General features: G+C 46.5%; 1 protein-coding gene across 1 annotated transcript; it reads left to right on the top strand.

Annotated features, from left to right (window-relative positions):
• LOC109710696 lies at positions 267 to 1,724 on the top strand. Its single transcript, XM_020233432.1, has 3 exons — positions 267 to 951; positions 1,057 to 1,239; positions 1,366 to 1,724. The coding sequence occupies exons 1-3, from the start codon at positions 267 to 269 to the stop codon at positions 1,722 to 1,724; spliced, it is 1,227 nt and encodes a 408-aa protein (XP_020089021.1).

Consider the following 16,441-nt stretch of genomic DNA (forward strand, 5'->3'; position numbering starts at 1 on the left):
GGCACATATCTTTTATCCAATATCTCTTTCAGACTATTCTTCAATCATCTCTCATGGCTGCATCCCAATCAACGATTCTATCTAGTCTACCTAACATTCCTGTCAAACTAGACGGAAGCAACTATTATTACTAGAAAAGCATCATGATACCTATCCTCAAGGCATACCGACTCCTAAGTTATGTCGACGGTACCTTAGCATCCCCTCCAGAAACTATTGCAGGAGACAACCAAGTCGAAATATCCATTCCTGAATATGAAACGTGGATGGTTCAGGATCAGATTGCCCTTACTATTCTGATCCTGTCAGTATCGCAAGAAGTTGGTTGTAATCTTGTCGGCCTTACATCCTCTCATCAAGTATGGGCAACATTGGCAACCCTCTTTGACTCCCACACAATTGCCCAAGAGGACTTCATCGAGCAACAATGGCGCGACATCAAAAAAGGAGACACACCTATGATTGAGTATCTCAAGAATGTGAAGCAACTGGCGACGCAATTTTCTCTAATTGGGAAACCAATTATGCCACTACAGTTGAATCGGAGAATCACCACTGGTTTGGGTAATGACTGGGAACCTCTTATCCGAGCTCTCGCTCCATCTCTAAGCACCATGAGCACTAATGATATGTCTGCTCTTTTGCTCAATCAAGAGGCTCGCTGTAAATATGCTACATCAATCGAGATGACACCTCCTCTCTCGGGCTTGCTCGGACCTACCCCAGCTACTGCAAACTTTGTTGAGGGAAAGGGTCGATCGAATAGCAGTCGCGGCGCCTCGGGGCATGGAGGACATTATCGGGGTCAAAACAAAGGGAGAGGAAATCCTAATTATGGCAGTTCCCCTCTCAACTCAACTGGATTTTTTAACCCAAATGGAGACGGATTTCCTAATCAAATGAGTTTATTCAATCAGCATAGGCCCATTTACAAAGGAGGCCCGACGCAAGGTTCTTATCCAAATCATGGCAGGTGCAACCCAAATAACTCTGTTCGTTGCCAACTATGCCAACGCCTTGGACATAGTGCTATACATTGTTATTCTCTTCCCCAAGGATTTCACGCTGAGCCATCTCATGCCCAGACAAACACTGCTCACGGAACTCGCTCTAATGATCACGACTTAGACTGGTATATTGACTCGGGTGCCACTCATCACGTCACAGCGGACTTAGCCAATCTCAATATTCAAGCGGATCATCCTAGTACTGATCAACTCCACATTGGTGATGGTTCAGGTTTGCCAGTTCTTACATCTGGCTATTCCAATCTCAAAACACCTACCCACTCTTTCACTTTACAAAATATTTTGTACACTCCTAATATCTTAAAAAATTTATTATCTGTTCATAAATTTGTTCAAGATAACTCATGCTTCTTTGAACTGCATCCGCATCATTTTTCCATTAAGGATCTTCGCACGCGCCAGGAGCTTCTACGCGGCACACTTAAGGATGGCCTCTACTGCTTACAACCCAGGGATCGGCGCCTTTCCATAGCTCATGCCTTCCTGACCATGTCTCAATCAAGCATTCTTTGGCATCAACAATTGGGTCACCCTGCTTTTCCAATTATTCAGCGTATTTCAAAGTGTTCCTTCTATAAAAATCATGTTCCTTATGTTTGTGCTTCTTGTCAATTAGGTAAAATTTTCCAACTTTCCTTTCCACTAACGCATAATAAAACATATGTTCCTTTGGCTCTTATTCATACTGATGTTTAGGGACCTGCGCCTATTACATCTCATACAGGGCATCTGTAAGGACTGAGATTTTTGCGGTGTAGCTAAACTCTCAGTTGACGATGTTTTTGTGTGTAATTTAATTACAAAAGCACTCGTCAAGTTTTGGGAGAAAACGAGTTAGAACGGAGATTTTACGCGATCTCCAAGTTTCACTTAAAGTGAATAGTAACTCGGTTTTTCGGAGAAGCCACGATGTGAAGTTGGCTTCTGGCTCGTACCGGACTCCGTTCATAGCAGTCCAATAGCTCGTTTCGATCGGTTCAACTGTTCTGGAACTAATGGCGCTGACGGATTTTGAGTTTGACGCACGGATTTTGAGGAAATCCGAAAATACATGTTTTATATGTATTTGTGCTTGTTTCTTTCTGTTGGAGAGAGAAAGCCGATTTCGTTGCGAATCCGTGATCGATCAAGGTGAACCGAAATCGTAGGCTTGTTGTCTCCGTCGTGCTGATCGCACTGGTGCGATCCGTTCACAAATCTGACAGACGGATTTGCGGGGATCGCGTGTTGATAGAGGAGAGGTCGGTGAGGGAGAAACGGTATTTTCGCAAAAGTTACAACATTTTATGCACCGTTATTGCTGTGAATTTGATTGTGGAGCGTTATTCGCATTACTCCGCACTGTAAAGGCTTGGTTGCAATGTAAACCATCTCTGGAGTGACTATTGCATTTAGCGCAACTTGTATATTGGTGTGTTTTCTAGGTTTATTTCTTGGAAGCCCTAACACTAAGTTTGAGCCCCCAGCGCCTAAGCCACACCTTGCCACCTTACCTCTGTTCCTAACTGCCCGCCGCGCACGCGCCGGTCCGCCTGCCTACATGGCCCGCCGCACGCAAGCCAGCAGCCGCGCCACCACCCTCCTCTCCCGTCTCCACTCTCTCTCTGCCCTTTCTCTCAGGTTGAGAAGAGCCCCGAGGCTTATGCTCCTACCCTAATCGCCGCAGTCGTTTCCGGAGCCCAGCTCCCTCCCCGCCGACTGCGTCGCGCTTCGCAAACGCCGCCGCTGTGCTTGCTAATAGCATCCCCTGTAGCTAGCTAGGCGACCAACCGAGTAACTGCCATCTCCTTTCCCCGCATCGCGCGCCTGAGACCATCCCGGCCACATTTCCGAGCCTAGGCGACCACTCCGGCCGTCACCGCCGCCGCCAGACCTGCTGCCTGCCTCGCCAGCTCTCACCCCCAGTCGCCTCGGAGAGCATACCTTTGCATCTCCTTTTATCGCGTTGCCGCCGCCGGGCACCCGTGCCCGCCTCTCGTCGACCTCAAGCGACCCGCCCCCCCCCCACCCCGGCCCAGCGCGTGGCCCGCAGCTGTCTAAGACCCCGAGCTTTTAGCTCGTGTGGGCTTGCCTCTTGTCGCCGCCGCCGCCGCCGCTTCCAGCCGCCGACTGAGGTGAGCACCTCACTCCTCACCTCCCCCGCATCCATCCCTGGCCTCCGCGCGCGCCGTCGTGCCGCCGGAAGCCGGCCGGAGCAAGCTTGCTCTGGCCAAGCCCGAAATAGGTCTTAGTTGGGATGGTTTACTGCTCCGAGATTCTCGAGCCTCTCCGATCTCTACGGAAGGGAGCATGATGATCCTGGCAAGTTTCTGATCATCGTGCTCACCTTGGTTTCTGTCGGGAAGGCCCCGTTCCGCTGTTTTTGAGGTGTCGACCCTATGGAGCCTTTTTGGCTGTTGTTCTGTATTTGTGCGTGCTTTTTCGGCGATCCGAGGCTGTTCCGATGCCTCCGGAGGTGAGCACGGTGACCGCTGGTCAGTGCTGATCACGGTGCTCACCTTATTTTGGATCAGCTGTGTCCGGTTAGTCCTGTTCGGCGCGATCTCCCTTGACTGCGCGCTTTTCGCTGAACCTTCGGGTTGCTCCCGCGCTTCCCACAGTGAGCCGTTGTGCTCTGGACCATGAGCACGGCCTCCGGTACGTCGAGACCAAGCTATACGTGTCTCGGCAGACCTTGGAAGTCCTCAGTTTGCGTGAACTAGCCATTTGATCGCTCAAATCACATAAAATGATAGGATTTTATGTAATTTGAGGGACTTTTATGCAATTGTGCACCTTGTGGCTACTGGGCAGTGTGTATGTGTTTGGTGACCTCTGGACTGATTGTCCATGATCCGATAGCCTTCGCGGAAAATCGAAAGTCGATTTCGATGCGTTTTTCGGCGAAATTCGCCGAAAGAACGCGGTTTCGGTTCGGATTTCTTCTGACAATGTTTGGTTGCCCTGTGAATTGTCGCTGAGCCTTGTTGGCTGGTCACCATCATCATATTGTGGGTTCGTTGATGACGGGTGAGCGACGGTGGGTTCCGGTGTCGAAATAGACACTTTCGGGAACCCAGATTCGTACATTTATCCGGTGATAATTGTGTAGTGGTGTTACCTCGTGTTTGCTGCCAAGACATCCAAATTGGAGTGTCTTGTGGCAGCGGGTGACTCGTGACACGAGTCGGTGAGTTTCGGGACACTTAGTGGGTCCCGATGGCGTCCCGGTGTGATTTTTGGGACTTCCGGCGAGTTACGGTGATCGGTTTTGGAAAATCGATTTTGGGGACTTGTATGGGGGTTTGTGAGTTGTGTACTTCAGGTTAGTGGTTTGGATACTGACTTAGTTGATCTTCTTAGGTCCAGTAGGCTCCGTGCGCACTCAGTGTTCCGATGCGACAGTGACAGGTGGGTGCTTCGAGCTTGTAGTCGGTGAGATCATTTCACCCTTCCTCTGTTCTTTCATATCAGCATCATAGTCTCTACATGTCAGTTGATTATTTATCGTTTGTTTATCGTATCTCATTGATTGCATTTGGATAGTTGTGGATAGACATGTAGAGCAGGTTGCATATATATTGTATCTCTGTGGACCTTGGGTCTAGGCAACACATCGACTCCTTTGTCGTGTGTTTTGTTCGGCATTGTACGCCCTTGCACCTGGCTTTGGCCATGGCACCGGTCTCTTTTTGCCGGTTTTCATTTTGAGCATATCAGCATGATTTAGTCACAGCACTGTATATTCTAGACACCAGGTTGGTTTGGCCACTAACCAAGGGGTGTATGTATCCGAATAGGTCGTCGGTGATGCATGAATAAGTTGGCAGTGTCTACTCTGTGATAGCAACTGTAATACACCTGAACTTTGGCAAACTGCGAACATGAGGGTGAAATAGGTGATTGGAACTCTTCTATAACTTTTGAAGGATTGTTGAGAGGCTTCAGTAAATTACTGGAGCAAGCAGATAACTGAAAATGAAAAAGTGCATCGCAAATGCATTATTCTATTGCAATACTCTGAAATCGGTTAATTACGAAGTTCGAGTGTGGAGAATGATAAATGGAACTACCCTACACCTTCTAAAGGGTTTAGACAAGTTTTTGGACAAGTTAGAAAAGTGATCAAACGGCCGGAAGCAAGAAAGTGCATTTCTGGCGAAATTCTGCATTGTGTAACGGTACAGCCATCATCGTGTACCGGTACACAGTGGCAGATATGTGGCAGCAAGGCTATTTCGGTAATTTCACATCTAATGCCTATCCTTATCTACCCAGCACGACCCCTGGAGCTCTTTGGAAGGTATTAGAACTTAGAGAAGAGGTTTTCCACCTTCCTCACTTTTTCTCTCTATGATTTCTCTCTCTTTGAGTAGAAAATCGCCGATTTGCGCCTATTTCTCGCCGTTCTTTGCGCTAGCTGGGTTGCGGACTTTGGAGCAGCTACGAGTGGGTGGAAAGGACTCGCAGGGGAGGTATTTTCGCAGCTCCAACTCACAGGGAAGTTGAGTTGAAGTCTAGTGAGGTAAACTAACTAGTTTTCTCTCTAGTTTGAGATTAGTGATAGCTTTTGATGTTGGTTCTTGATTATTGCTACCAGCTGGATTGGGATAGTTTAGAGCAACATTTGAGGAGTGGTTTTGCTGTAATTCCTCACCCCAAAGTCAGATTTAAAGCCCTGGAGGTAAACAATGACCTTTTTCTTTATTTTGATGGTGAAAACGATGATGTTGACGAAGTAGTGATGCGGTTTTGGGATGTTTGTTCATAGCAGGTTTCCATATTAATTTGAGCTGAGTTTGTGACCTTGGGAGCTGGTTTAGAAGGTGTTCCAACCAGGGCGAGGTTGCGATTGACTTTCGGATTATCTCCGGCTGATATATGAGAGCTTTTGGAGGCTAAACTTGAGGACACATTCGAGCTGGTTTAAACTGAGCATTGGGAGCCTTTACCTGAAGTGAAGTGTAAACCTGAGAAGCCCGAATACCCGGATCGCTTATTAGTGTGAACTCGACGAGAGTCGTTGACTATTGGTGGGTCTGACCTTCCCGAAATGGGTGAATTCCCTCTGTCTCCTTTGACATTATCAGTTGAAGTTATTACATATTCATGAATATATGTACAGTGCAAGGAATTGAGACATGCGTTAATGTGTAGATCATATCGGATGTGATAGCATCTCTAAACAGTAAGGAAAGACTTATGACTTGCTTATTTCAATAGTCACTTATTGGATTATTATGCATTCATGGTATTCCTAATTTGCATAAGCAAGTAAGCTTGAGTTCATTCAAAAGGATATAACTGTTAAATCATGAATGTACCATTTAGCTCAGTTGAATAGCAAAGGGAACGATGTACTTGGGATTACACTATGTAATTTTACACTATAAGAATGATGGCTATACTTGAATAGATTGTGCAGATGAATCGGCTTGAGTGTACATTCATAGTATAGAATGAACTGTATAGAGATTATGTGAAAAGTATTTCATCGATTATCTTACCTACTTATATTAATTAGTTGGTTTCTACCTTCACCTGATAGATTGGTTAGAACTTCACGTTATATTGTATGATCTAGTCAGGTAACTAGAATTTAGTATTATGGCATAACTCGAATGTTATACAACTGAATGTACTCTAGTCAATAACTAAATTTGGATATGTTAACATACTTGTATAATCAAGTAGATGTAATTGCATAGTATTTGTTTACTCCAAATAGTGGAGGTTTACATTGAACTACAGGATATGTGCCATGAGTCCTTGAGTATGACTTTAGTAAACCACTTTCCTTATGTATGAGTAGTTAGGGGATTATGAGTGAGTGTCCAGGTGTAGCCTGATAGAATCACTAGCATGATGTAAAGCTTAAACTTATTAAGTTATACTAGCTATGGGTAGAATCATGTCAACAAGTTGTTGATAGTGACTTACGATTAGGCACTACAGTGTCGACCTTGGGTCGAGTTGAGATTCCATGTCAGAGACATGATGACGTTGTGATATTTGTGCCGTGGATTACAGCTTGCATGCCATTGTGCTCTTTGGCACACGCTTGTGGGGGTCGCGCCCCCCAAGCTAGCACTCCGGAGTAGCTTAGCGACAGATTGCTCGCTTATGTACGAAATGAGCGCCGAAGTGGATTGCCGTGGGGAGTGTATACTACCACGGGACCATTAGGCACGGCGCGGCTATGACTTTACCTTGTGTAAGTCTATTGTAAATTGGGTTATGATAAGTTACTTTAACCCTAGCTGGACATAGTAGTAAAGTTACTTTATGTCATTGGTCAAGTGAACTTATTGTTGAACAAGCTAGAAAGTTGACATCTTGATTAGTTAATAACATAGTAACAGTACATTACACTTTTACTAGTGTAGGAAATAGTAACATGATATCATCAGTTATTCGGCAACAATGAATTATCTCGCATATCTTTTGGCATATGACTAGTTAAATTGTTAACTAACATGAATGGTAGAATCTATCATCATAAACTAGTACCTACACCTATTGATATATGTTTATTTTTGAGCAAATAGCATGATTGGTTTACTTTCATACATGTTGCATTTATTTGCTTATTTATTGCTATTTACTCATGCCATAGTTGACCTAGTGGTGTACTTCGCCACTCTCGGCGGCTTACCTACTTGGAACTATTGTTTAATAGTTCTCACACCCTCTTTGTTGTTGTTTTTACAGAGCCTTCCACAGTGGGAAAGGCTAGGGTTCCTGGCGAGGGGTCAGCAGCTAGCTAGAGCCTTCTGGACGTTTTCTAGACAACCTTTATCAGTTATGTAGTTTAGTCCAGTGATGTATATTAAGATCATGTAAATTGTACTTTGTTCTTATCTTTGTAATAAGGTTTTGGGTTGTATAAGTTAAATTTTTAAGTTTTGCTTTGATTACCTGGTTAGAATCGAATGCTTTTACTATATTGATTGTAGACGCCTAGTGTATACTTGAGTTGCGGTGTACACGGCGAGTCTGTGCACGCGACTGGTGAGCTTCTGCTGAAATCAAGGACGTGATAGATTATAGTGGTATTAGAGCCTAGGGTTGAGTCTTAGTGGACCTAGTAAACCTTAGGCCAGTTGAACAATCAGGACTAGGAACGTGAGAGACGGGGTCTTTTGCGACTATTTTGGATCTTCAGGAGAACCCCAGCACCCACTTGGCGGCCATTTCTTGGAAGAGGTTCAAGGAGCTTCTATTGGCGTACTACTTCCCGACCAGCGTCAAGAGGAAGATGGAGCAGGACTTGCGCAACTTGCGCCAGGGAGACCAGACCGTGGCCGAGTACGAGAGGGAGTTTTCTAGGCTTCTACACTATGTGCCTTTTGTAGTGCGGGACGATGAGGATAAGGCCCGCATCTTCGAGCGAGGGTTGCGGCCGTCGAATTTCCGGTTCGTGCAATCCTCTAACCTCCAAACCTACCGAGAGGTGGTGGATCGCGCGCTCATAATGGAGAGCGGCGCGGCGGATGTTCAGGAGCGGCGAGAGGCCATGGACAAGGGTAAGGCCAAGAGACTTGCGGCTGAGGGTATAAGCCAGACGCACTCTAGGAGGCCGCCGAAGCACCCTAGGAGCCAGCAGCGTGGGCGCAGCTCGGCATCGCAGCGAGGAGGTACTGATCGTAGCCGGCCTTCCCAGTGTGTGATCTGCAGTGGTCCTCACTACCCGCCGCAGTGTCCACAACGGGCGGGCAGGTGCTACCAGTGTGGCCAGGAGGGCCACATCCAGATTAAGTGCCCGAGAGGCTCGTCACCGGCACCATCGACTGCATCGGCACCGGCTCTACCAGCCGCCAGCCAGGGACTCCATTGGCACAGTACCAGCCTGGGCGGTCATCCATCCAGCGACAGAGCGAGGGATCTCGACAGGCCCCAAGTGGGCGCATGTATGCCGCTCAGACCGAGGAGGCGGCAGCAGCCGAGGATGTGGTTGCAGCTATTATTTTACTTGATGGAATTAGAGTTCGTGCATTATTTGATACCGGTGCACCGCATTCATTCATAGATCGGCTGTTTGCCGAGTTGCATGGCATCCCATTGATTTTTTTGTTGCATCCGGGACATGTTGTTGTACCCCACCACATTGTGGATATTAGAGAGTATTGCCCCAGTTGCCCTGTTCGGATAGGAGACTGGATTATGCCTGTGGATTTGCTAGCTTTGCGCAAGTTGGGGAAATTTGATGTGGTCTTATGCATGGATTGGTTAACCAAGTATTATGCCTCGATCGATTGTAAGAATCGCACGGTTACTTTTAGTGAACCGGGGCAAACTGAGGTGGTGTTTAGTGGATGCCGGAGTTCGCTTTTCACGATGACGATCAGCTCGTCTCGAGCTAGGCAGCTGATCAGCAGAGGTTGTGTAGCCTATTTGGCTAGTGTTGTGCTGAGGGGCGATGATGACACCCCTAGGATTGAGGATATCTCGGTGGTGCGGGAGTTTCAGGACGTGTTTCCAGCTAAGCTACCGGGTATGCCCCCTAATAGGGAGATTGAGTTTGTGGTAGATCTCGTCCCGAGGACTACACCAATCTTGAAAGCGCCCTATAGGATGGCACCGGCAGAGCTGAGGGAGCTGAGGGCACAGCTGCAGGATCTTCTGGATAAAGGCTTCATTCGACCGAGCGTCTCGCCTTAGGGAGCTCCAGTTTTGTTCGTCAAGAAGAAGGACGGATCTTTGCGCCTATGCGTGGATTATCGTGAACTTAATAAAGTCACGATCAAGAATAAGTATCCATTGCCGAGGATTGATGACTTGTTTGATCAACTTCAGGGATCGTGTGTGTATTCCAAGATAGACTTGCAGTCGGGATACCACCAATTAAAGATCAAATCCGAGGATGTATCGAAGATGGCTTTTAGAACACGGTATGGACATTATGAGTTCACTGTTATGCCGTTCAGGCTTACTAACCCCCCGGCAGCTTTTATGGATCTAATGAACCGTGTTTTTAAGCCTTATCTAGACAGATTCGTCGTGGTGTTCATCGACGACATCTTGGTTTATTCCCGAAGTGATACGGATCACGAGAAACATTTGAGACTTGTACTTCAAATACTTCGGGAAAAGGGAGCTTTATGCCAAGTTGAAAAAGTGCGAGTTTTGGCTTCGAGAGGTAGCCTTTCTTGGACATTTGATTTCGGGATCGGGTATTGTCGTGGATCCTAAGAAGATTGAGGCTATTAAGGATTGGCCGAGACCGACAAGCGTCACGGAGATACGGAGGTTCCTTGGACTGGCCGGTTATTACTGGAGATTTGTCGAGGGGTTTGCTAAGCTATCTACTCCCCTCACGAGGCTCACGCATAAAGGCGTCAAGTTCATTTGGAATTATGCGTGTGAGAGAAGCTTCCAAGAGTTGAAGCAAAGATTGACGACCGCCCCGATCCTAATCCTGCCGGTTGCTGGAGCAGGATATGTGGTTTATAGTGATGCTTCACTTAACGGATTGGGTTGTGTTTTGATGCAGAATGGCAAGGTGATTGCGTATGCTTCTCGCCAACTGAAGGAGTATGAACGGAACTACCCTACGCATGATTTGGAGTTGGCGGTCATAGTCTTTGCATTGAAGCTATGGCGCCACTATCTTTATGGCGAGCGGTGTGAAGTATACACGGATCACAAGAGCTTGAAGTATTTATTCACTCAGAAGGAGCTGAATTTGAGACAGCGTAGATGGCTGGAGCTGCTTAAAGATTGTGATCTGACGATTCTTTGCCACCCGGGCAAGGCTAACGTGGTGGCGGATGCGCTAAGTAGGAAGTCAGCGGAAAACTTAGCGATGCATGTTGTTACTCAACCGCAGTTGATCGAGCAGATGAAGCGGTTGGAGTTAGAAGTGGTGACTCCAGACACACCCTTGAGGTTGATGACCTTGGTAGTGCAACCTATTCTTTTGGATAGAATTAAAGAAAAGCAAGCTTCCGATGTGGAGTTGCACAAGATTCGAGAGAAGATGGTTAAAGGTTGCATCGGCGACTTCCTTGTGGATGACCAAGGGTTGATGCGTTTTCGCGGACGGCTATGTGTACCAACGTATTCGGGAATTAGAGAAGACATTCTTCAAGAAGCACACCGGGCACCTTATGCTACATCCGGGAGACACCAAGATGTACAAGGATTTAAAGTTACTCTATTGGTGGCCCGGGATGAAAAAGGATGTTGGTGAGTTCGTAACTCGTTGTCTAACTTGCCAACAAGTAAAGGCAAAGCATCGATTACCCGCGGGGAAACTTCAGAGTTTACCGATCCCCATGTGGAAGTGGGAGAAGATCACCATAGATTTCGTGATGGGATTGCCCCGCTCTCAGGCCGGGCATGATGCCATTTGGGTGATCGTGGATAGGTTGACGAAGTCGGCGCACTTCATACCTATTCATACTACTTGGACTGGAGAGAAGCTCGCACAAGTGTACCTTGATGAGATTTTGTGACTTCACGGAGTACCTACTTTGATTGTATCTGATCGAGACACTCGGTTTGTGTCTCACTTTTAGAGGAGTCTGCAGGACGCCTTAGGCACTCGATTAGATTTTAGCACTGCTTTCTCTCCTCAGAGTGATGGGCAATCGGAGCGCACTATACAGACCTTGGAGGATATGCTCCGGGCATGTGTGATTGACTTTCAGGGAGGATGGTCGCAGCATCTACTGATGGCGGAGTTTGCTTATAACAACAGTTATCAAGCAAGCATCAAGATGGCACCCTTCGAGGCACTTATGGACGGAAGTGTAGATCGCCACTCCATTAGAGTGAAGTGGGCGAGAGATTCGCTTTAGGCCCTGATGTGCTCCAGGAAGCTGAGGACAAGGTTCGTATTGCTCGGGAGCGACTTTTGATGGCGCAGAGTAGACAGAGGAGCTACGCCGATCGACGACGGCGAGAGTTGGAATTCCAAGTTGGAGACCATGTGTTCTTGAAGATCTCGCCGACTAGAGGGATCAAGAGATTCAAGATTCGGGGTAAGTTGAGCCCCCGTTTCATTGGACCGTATGAGATTTTAGAGCGTGTAGGTCCGGTAGCGTATCGACTTGCTCTACCACCGAACCTATCGGGCGTGCACAACGTCTTTCATGTATCGGTCCTCCGGAAGTACATCTTCGATCCGACTCACGTGTTGGATGCTACACCATTAGAGTTGCGGGATGATCTGAGCTTCGAGGAGCTACTAGTGAGGATCTTGGCTCGCGAGGTGCGAAAACTTCGGAATCGGGATATTCCGTATGTGAAGGTTCTTTGGAGCAACTACGAGGGAGCGGGAGGCCACATGGGAGCTGGAGAGCGCCTTGCAGGAGCGCTATCCCACATCTTTTTCGGATGGAGCTTTGAGGTATATTGTTGCTTTTGAGTTTCATCGACGAAACTCATTTTTAGGATGGGTGAATGTAACACACTGGACCTGTGCAAATTGCAAGGTTCGAGTGCCTGATTTGGGTTCCGAGCTTTTCCACACTTTGTGGAGGGTCGTAGACGATGTTCCGACCTATGGTTCAAATTTTTGAATTCTTGGCTAAGTCCTGGGAGTTTCACTCTCAGGGACCGGTCCCTCGGTAGGAGAGACCGGTCCCACGTAGCGTGGTTGCGACAGTCGGCTGAGGCAACCGGTCCTTTGGTCAGGGAGACCGGTTCCCGAATGCGTGACTGCGGGAGGGTCCTGAGGGACCGGTCTCCTGGGAGGGAGAGACCGATCCCTCCACCCGAAAGCTGCCCAGACCTGGCAGTGTATAGGTTATTTTGTTTAGGGGTTTTTTTGGATTTTTGTTTACATTAGAGGGCTTATATGGCATTTCCTTTCCCTCACTCCCTCATTTCTCTCCCTCATACTTTCTCTTACACCCTAGAAAGAGAAGCAGAAGGAGAATGAAGGAGGAGAAGGAGAATGGGAAAGAAGGAGAGTAAGCATTGGAGGACTTGGACATCTCCTCTCCCTCTTTTCTCACCATCGGAAGGCTTGGAGCTTATTGTTCGGAGCTTTGTGGAGGAAGGACCTTCAACCCTAGAGCACTTTGAGTGTGGTTTGAAGCATCCTAGAGGTGAAGTAGCTAGTTTCCTTCCTCTAAATTCTAGTTTTTGAGCTTTGAACTAGATGAAACCCTAGAAATGAGATCTTAGGGTTTATTTTGGGGCTTTTTAATTAGAAGCTTTTAGAGCTCTATTGAATTGGTTTAGAACCTTGGTATAGGTTGCTTTGGAAGGGATTTGGCTTCCATTTGGGATTTCTTAGAGGATTTCTACGCTATAGCTGAGTTTTCTTCCACCTTAACTTGAGTTAGGTTAATGTTTGAGCCTTGGGATGTTCGTAAGGTTCGTTTAACTCTTGTTTCTACATCTTTAGGGTGCTAGGAGACTGGTGGGCACTTTCGTCGGAGCAAACGAAGGGTTTGGAGAAGTCTGGTGGGTTTGACTTCATGAAATCGGGGCAAAAAGGCCCCTATTTGTATTATACTTGTCGTAACGTCAATTTGATTGCATATTCATGCTAAATGGGATTTGTGTGAATTTTAGAACACTTAAAATGCATGTGTCATGTATAATGAAAATTTCACTCTATATAGTAGACCTATATGTGTAGGCTGCATGCATGTGGAAGTGTTTATCTTTGCGAATTGATTACATGTCTCGTGTGAGGAAAGTGATTAGAATTATGTATTCATGAACATAATTATCATGCTTTGACTTAGTGAACACAAATGTCATGAAGGGGCACATGAACCAGCAAACGAAAAAACTGCAATATAGAGACATAGTAATAGGCCATTGTGACATCGACTATATTCCGTATTTTAGACACGACGACATAGTGATAGGCCATTGAGACATATGTTATATTTCTATGTTTTAGACATGATGACTTGAGACTTGAAACAGACTTATATGTTACTGCCTTTGTGCTCATTTGTACATGCTTGTGAGGATCGCTCCCTACAAGCCGGCACTCCGGAGATAGCCATCGCGATACATACTTGCCGTGCGGGATTGGGCGCCGAAATGGATTGCCGTGGGCAAGGCTCATTCCTAGAGTGGCGATGTTGACTACCACGGGGCCATTAGGCTCGGCACCGGCCAGACAGCCTACTGGTGGGTCTACAGGCTAGACAGCCTTTGGGCGGGTCTTCCAAAATTTAACTTCAAGTAGTTAACATGCCAAGTGAACATTGACTAGAATAGTAAACAATGACATTTTACTATTACATTGTGGGCATTATGATGGTTGTACACTCGTGCATTTCCATGATAGAACAGCTTTTTTTTTTACTTATGCAATTCCATGCTAAGTAGAGACATTATGTGGTAGCAAGTAGTCATATTTATTTACTTGTCGTATATATCGCTTTTGCTTATACTCGTACTTACCCCCTTTTTTGTAGCTTTTGGGCCTAGTGGCGTATTTCACTGAAGTCAGTAATTGCCCACTGGGAACTATTATTTAATAGTTCTCACGCTCTCTGTTTGATGTCTTTTTCAGAGCCTTCGGCACCAGCGGAGGTGAGAGATTGCGGCAAAGGAGTCGCATAGCTAGATAGCGGAGCTCGCTTTTGCTCCTAGATGGTTACTCTCTTTTTGTTTTGGTGAGAGAGAGATTTATGTACCATGTATAGAGACCACCTATATACTCTTTTAGCTCTAGTTTTGGGATATCTATTGTATTACTTATGACTTTTATTTAGTGGTTTTGGCTTCTTTCACCATTTTCTTGTTGTAGAAATCTAGATGTACTTCGCTCTGATACTCCTAGATGTTCTTTTACTACGCTTTATTATCGCTTGTTGTAGACGCCTTATATGTTTTAGACATATGGCGGGTCTGGGCTCGCGCCAGGCTGGCTTCCGCTAGGTCCCGGGGCGTGACAGCAGCGCAGATGGTTGGAGCTACTCAAGGATTATGATTTGACTATTCTTTACCACCTGGGCAAGGCTAATATGGTGGCGGATGCGCTAAGTTGAAAATCGACAGATAACTTAGCAATGCTTGTAGTCACTCAACCGCCGTTGATTGAACAGATGAAGCGGTTAGAGTTGGAAATGGTGGCTCTGATACACCCTTGAGATTGATGACTTTGGTGGTGAAACCAACATTATTGAAAAGGATTAAAGAAAAACAAGTTTACGATGTGGAGTTGCAAAAGATTCGAGCTAAGATGGTTGATGGTTACACCGGTGACTTCCTTGTGGATGACCAAGGGTTGTTGCGGTTCCGTCGGCGGATTTGTGTACCGGCGGATATGGGAATTAAAGAGGTGATCCTTCTTAAAGCACACCGTGCACCTTATGCTATACATCCGGGAGGCACCAAGATGTACAAGGATTTAAAGTTGCTTTATTGGTGACCCGGGATGAAAAATGATGTTGGCGAGTTTGTAGCTCGATGTTTAACTTGTCAACAAGTGAAGGCTAAACACCGACTACCCACGGGGAAACTTCAGAGTTTATCGATTCCTGTTTGGAAGTGGAAAAAGATCACCATGGATTTTGTTATGGGGTTGCCTCGCTCACAGGCCGAGCCTGATACTATTTGGGTGATCGTGGATAGGTTGATGAAATCGGCTCATTTTATATTTATTCACACGACTTGGACAGGTGAGAAGCTCGCACAAGTGTATCTTGATGAGATTGTGCGGCTTCACGGGGTACCTACTTCGATAGTTTCTAATCGAGACCCCAGATTTGTATCCCACTTTTTGGAGGAGTCTACAGAATGCCTTGGGCACGCGTCTGGATTTCAGCACGGCTTTTTACCCTTAGAGTGATGGGCAATCTGAGCGTACTATACAGACTCTAGAGGATATGCTTCGAACGTGCGTGACAGACTTCCAGGGAGGATGGTCACAGCATTTATTGATGGCGGAGTTTGCTTATAATAATAGTTATCAAGCAAGCATCAAGATGGCACCCTTCGAAGTACTATATGGACGGAAATGTAGATCGCCACTTCATTGAAGTGAAGTCGGCGAGAGTTTTGCTTTAGGCCCCGATGTACTCCAGGAAGCTGAGGACAAGGTTCACATTGCTCGGGAGCGTTTGCTGACGGCTCAGAGTAGACAAAGGAGTTATGCAGATAGACGTCGACGAGACTTGAAATTCCAAGTTGGAGATCATGTCTTCTTGAAGGTCTCGTCGACAAAGGGAATTAGAAGATTTGGCATTCGGAGAAAGTTGGGCCCCCGTTTTATTGGACCGTATGAGATTTTGGAACGGTCGGCCCGGTAGTGTATCGACTTGCTCTACCACCGAACCTATCGGGAGTGCACAACGTCTTTCATGTATCGGTCCTTCGGAAGTATATCTATGATCCGGCTCATGTCTTGGATGTTATACCAGTGGAGCTGAGAGATGAATTGAGTTTTGAGGAGCAACCTTGTAAGGAAGTGAATTCTCGAAATCCGAGAGTTGTACTCCGACCAGAATCGACTA

The sequence above is a fragment of the Ananas comosus genome, linkage group 5 (genome assembly GCF_001540865.1).
Source record: "Ananas comosus cultivar F153 linkage group 5, ASM154086v1, whole genome shotgun sequence".
Taxonomy (NCBI): domain Eukaryota; kingdom Viridiplantae; phylum Streptophyta; class Magnoliopsida; order Poales; family Bromeliaceae; genus Ananas; species Ananas comosus.

What these genes read in the sequence shown, in the direction of transcription:
- LOC109710696 (XM_020233432.1), top strand. Translation starts at nt 267, where the DNA reads ATGGTTCAGGATCAGATTGCCCTTACTATTCTGATCCTGTCAGTATCG. An exon ending in CAAAGGAGGCCCGACGCAAG is followed by an intron (nt 952 to 1,056) that starts GTTCTTATCCAA and finishes CTCTTCCCCAAG; the next exon opens with GATTTCACGCTGAGCCATCT. An exon ending in CCACATTGGTGATGGTTCAG is followed by an intron (nt 1,240 to 1,365) that starts GTTTGCCAGTTC and finishes AATTTGTTCAAG; the next exon opens with ATAACTCATGCTTCTTTGAA.